Genomic DNA, 3,572 nt, shown 5'->3' on the forward strand with positions numbered 1-3,572 from the left:
AGAGAGAGAGAGAGAGAGAGAGAGAGAGAGAGAGAGAGAGAGAGAGAGAGAGAGAGAGAGATAGGGCTAAAGAGAGATTGTGAGAGAAAGAAATAAAAGAAATATACGGTGAGTTAACATATGAAGTGCAGGATGGGAATTCATACTAAGCTTTGAGGCAGGCAATGAGTAAAAGGATCGCTACACACAGAAAGAAAGAATTATAATAACTGAAGAGGAAGGAAAAAGAAGTAAACGGCATAGAAGTTAAGGAGGGTGTTATATAATTGTGAAATTTGGGATATTGGATTTTATTTCAATGCAATAAATATTTTTCTTTTGGAAATTAGGATTTTCTTTCATCATTTTATATAATCAACAAGAAATTTGATAAAAGTTGAATTATAATTATTGCATGTACTTCCTGATATTACCAATCGTAACAAAAAAAATACGTCCAAAGTAACCTATCTACGGAGTAACCCTGTAGTAATTTCATAAAATAGAAATAACAGAATTATAAGCTGCGTCATTATAAAATGGCATTGCATTTAGTCAATGTAAGTCAAAAATCATATAGATCTGGCTGACATTTTAATTGCATGCAATAGAAGTTTATCTTGGTTTTCCCTTCTACACTCTGTCACTCTGTGTTTTAGTTTTAGTCTTGTTCTTCAATTTTACTTCTCTTTTACCCCAGGTAAATGGATCCATATTTAATATAAATAAATGAAGCACTTTTAAAACATATAAAACATGTTAACCTGCAAAACGTGAAAATACCCATGATTGCTTCATGCATTTCTAAATATGATTAAATTTTTTTGCACGATTAAATTTGGCGATACTTTTATTCAATAAGATTTTGAAGACTATTTGTTCCTTTTTTAAAATATGACCGTTCTCTTTTCTCTCTCTCATTTTTATATTCATTCTCATTCTTATTTTCTCTTTCTTTTCTCACTCATTCTCTGTCAAACACACGATTTTCAGTTCAGGTGAATATATATGTATGTAAGTGTGTGTGTATGTGTATGTGTATGTGTGTGTGTGGTGTATGTGTATGTGTATGTATGCATGTGTGTGAGTATACTTCACTGCTAATTTGGATGCGTACATATATGAGTGTATATAATATTCTCCTTTAAATCCTTTACCTTCTCTTTATATTATACCGTCGTAGAGTACTGGGAAGCAAAATTTTCACTTCTCAATAAAACTAAGCACTGTGAACCATAGTTTTTCTATTCTTCTTCGAACGAATCGTTAAACGTCATGTTGATATTTGCCGATGGATTTATATAAAACACACCGGAGGAAAAGTCAATAGATATGCCTCAGCAAACGAGATAAGAACCGCGTGCAAAAGCTCACTATGAAATAACCAAAGGCGAATAACGAATGCATTTTGATTTTTCACATAGACATGACATTTTCGATTTGCTGCCAAAGAAAAAAATGTGAAGGAGAAGTTGTTGCTATTGGCAAAATATGTAAAATAGTCTCAAGTAGGAATCGAAACCGGATCATAAACTGGTTTGCACCAATCAGTTTAAACCTCTCTCCGCCATCCTCCATAATAGGATAAGGAATCGAACAACAAATACAACATTCAATGGAAGAAACTGAAACAAGTTGTAGCAATAACAAAACTGAAAGAAGCTTGGATATTTAGAGAAGACGCCCGGAGTTTCAATCCTTCAGCATTGCATCCGTCTGTGGCACATGTACGGAAACATACATTTTTCTGTCGACCTCTCGTTACGTTCCTTATTATGCATTTTTCGTCTTGGAAAAAAGTTGCACAGCCTCGCGTAAATAAAATCTGGATACCTGCAGCGATACAAAAAAGGAAATTTAAACGAAACTTGAAAATTTCTGACAAAGCAAAAAACGGAAGAATACGATGGGATTAAGGCTAAAGTGACATATATAAGAATGAAACTTAATTTCACGACAAAAAAGCATAACGCTGCTAGTGAATTGTTATAGGCTAGTAAATTGTTATAGTACGCCAGTTGCACTCTGCAGAGGAGAGACTTGGATAATGTACACAGCTATCGAGATAAAGCAGAAGTTATTGAGATATGGACATTTCACAGATTGGAAAGTATAAGCTAAATAGACAGGGCAAAAACTGTTGGATTGTTAGTGAAGCTGCAAATCCAAATTCGTCTATTGTTGAAAATCAAGTCCACAGAGTTGTATTTTGGACAAACAATACACCAGGAGTCACTGAGAAAATCCTCAAAGGAAGTATGGAGACAAAGAGATCAAGAGGCAAAGACATTTGTGGAGTGACGGCATCAATGATTGGATTGAAAACAAGAGCCTGGCTGATTGTGCGCATGCGCTACAACCCAGGTTCAGTCCCACTTTGGGTAAATTTCTTCTACTATAGCCCCGTGCCGACTAATGCCTATTTTGTAAATGAAATTGGTAGACGGAAACAGTGTGGAAGCCCATTGTATGTATATATATATCTATATATATTTATTTATTTATTTATGTGTTTCAGCCAAGTGGCTGCGGTCATGCTGGTGATGTATGTATGTATGTATGTATATAGGCTAGGTTTCTATAAAGAGGCCTGCAGAACTTGAAGCATGGAGCCAGATCAAACTGTTTTAAATGATAATGTAACTTCTATTAAATGTATTAAGTACCTTTTTCTTTCGTTTACCCATTCACTCGTATATGTATGTACATGGTCTGATCAATAACTATCCAGATTGTTGCCATAGTAACGAATTTAAAGCACGTAGAGTGAAGCTGCTATGCATGCGTACTACGTGTTAATGTTCTAGATCACTTCCGCTGTTTACAGCAGTCCTTGGAAGTAATGTGTGTAGAGTATAGTTGTCGCGTTGACCATAATAGAGAAAGTTGAGCAGAGAAACTGCATCAAATTTTGCCAAAGGCTTGGCAATACCTGCTCAGAGGCCTATGCAAAGATTTCAAAAAGTTTTCATCGTTCTCGACACAAACAAGGAGACCTTGTGCAACTGAAACACGAGTGTCCTTTTGGTCAACTGAAAGCAGTTTTGGCCCAAACTTTCCTGACACGCGTCTCATACCCAAATCTTCAGTGATAATGGACTGAACTGAACTGTAACTAATCTGTACATCCTCTGATAACTCACAGATGGGGATTCGACGATTTCGCTTCACAGATGCAAGTACATCTGCAATGTTTTTCTCAGTTCTGCTGGCTGCGGGCCTCCCAGAACGTTCTTTACTATCGACATTTTTTTCAACCATCTTCGAAAGGTCTGAGCCACTCTTACGCTTGTGTGCGACTTGTTAACTCCTCACCATACACTTTTTGCAACTTGGCGTGGGCTTCTGAGCAGGTATCACCATGACAACTTTCTTTATCATGCTGGACAACTTTCTCTGTCATGCTGACAGTGGCCATGCTGGAGCACCGCCTTTAGTCGAGCAATTCGACCCCAGGACTTATTCTTTGTAAGCCTAGTACCTATTCTATTGGTCTCTTTTGCCGAACCGCTAGGTTACGGTTGTCAAGCGATGTGGGGCGGGCAAACAAAGACACACAAACACACACACACACACACACACACACACACACA

The 3,572-nt window shown here is 37.1% G+C and overlaps 1 protein-coding gene across 1 annotated transcript in view; it reads right to left on the minus strand.

Annotated features, from left to right (window-relative positions):
- Positions 1 to 811: 811 nt before the first annotated feature.
- Positions 812 to 3,572, minus strand: part of LOC106870476 (uncharacterized) — a 168,476-nt gene continuing 165,715 nt past the window's right edge. Inside the window, exon 3 of the mRNA XM_014916582.2 lies at positions 812 to 1,812. Coding sequence (XP_014772068.1) covers positions 1,592 to 1,812 — 221 coding nt within the window. The 3' untranslated portion in view covers positions 812 to 1,591. The remainder of the gene's footprint in view (positions 1,813 to 3,572) is intronic.

This window comes from Octopus bimaculoides, chromosome 5, assembly GCF_001194135.2.
Source record: "Octopus bimaculoides isolate UCB-OBI-ISO-001 chromosome 5, ASM119413v2, whole genome shotgun sequence".
Lineage (NCBI taxonomy): Eukaryota > Metazoa > Mollusca > Cephalopoda > Octopoda > Octopodidae > Octopus > Octopus bimaculoides.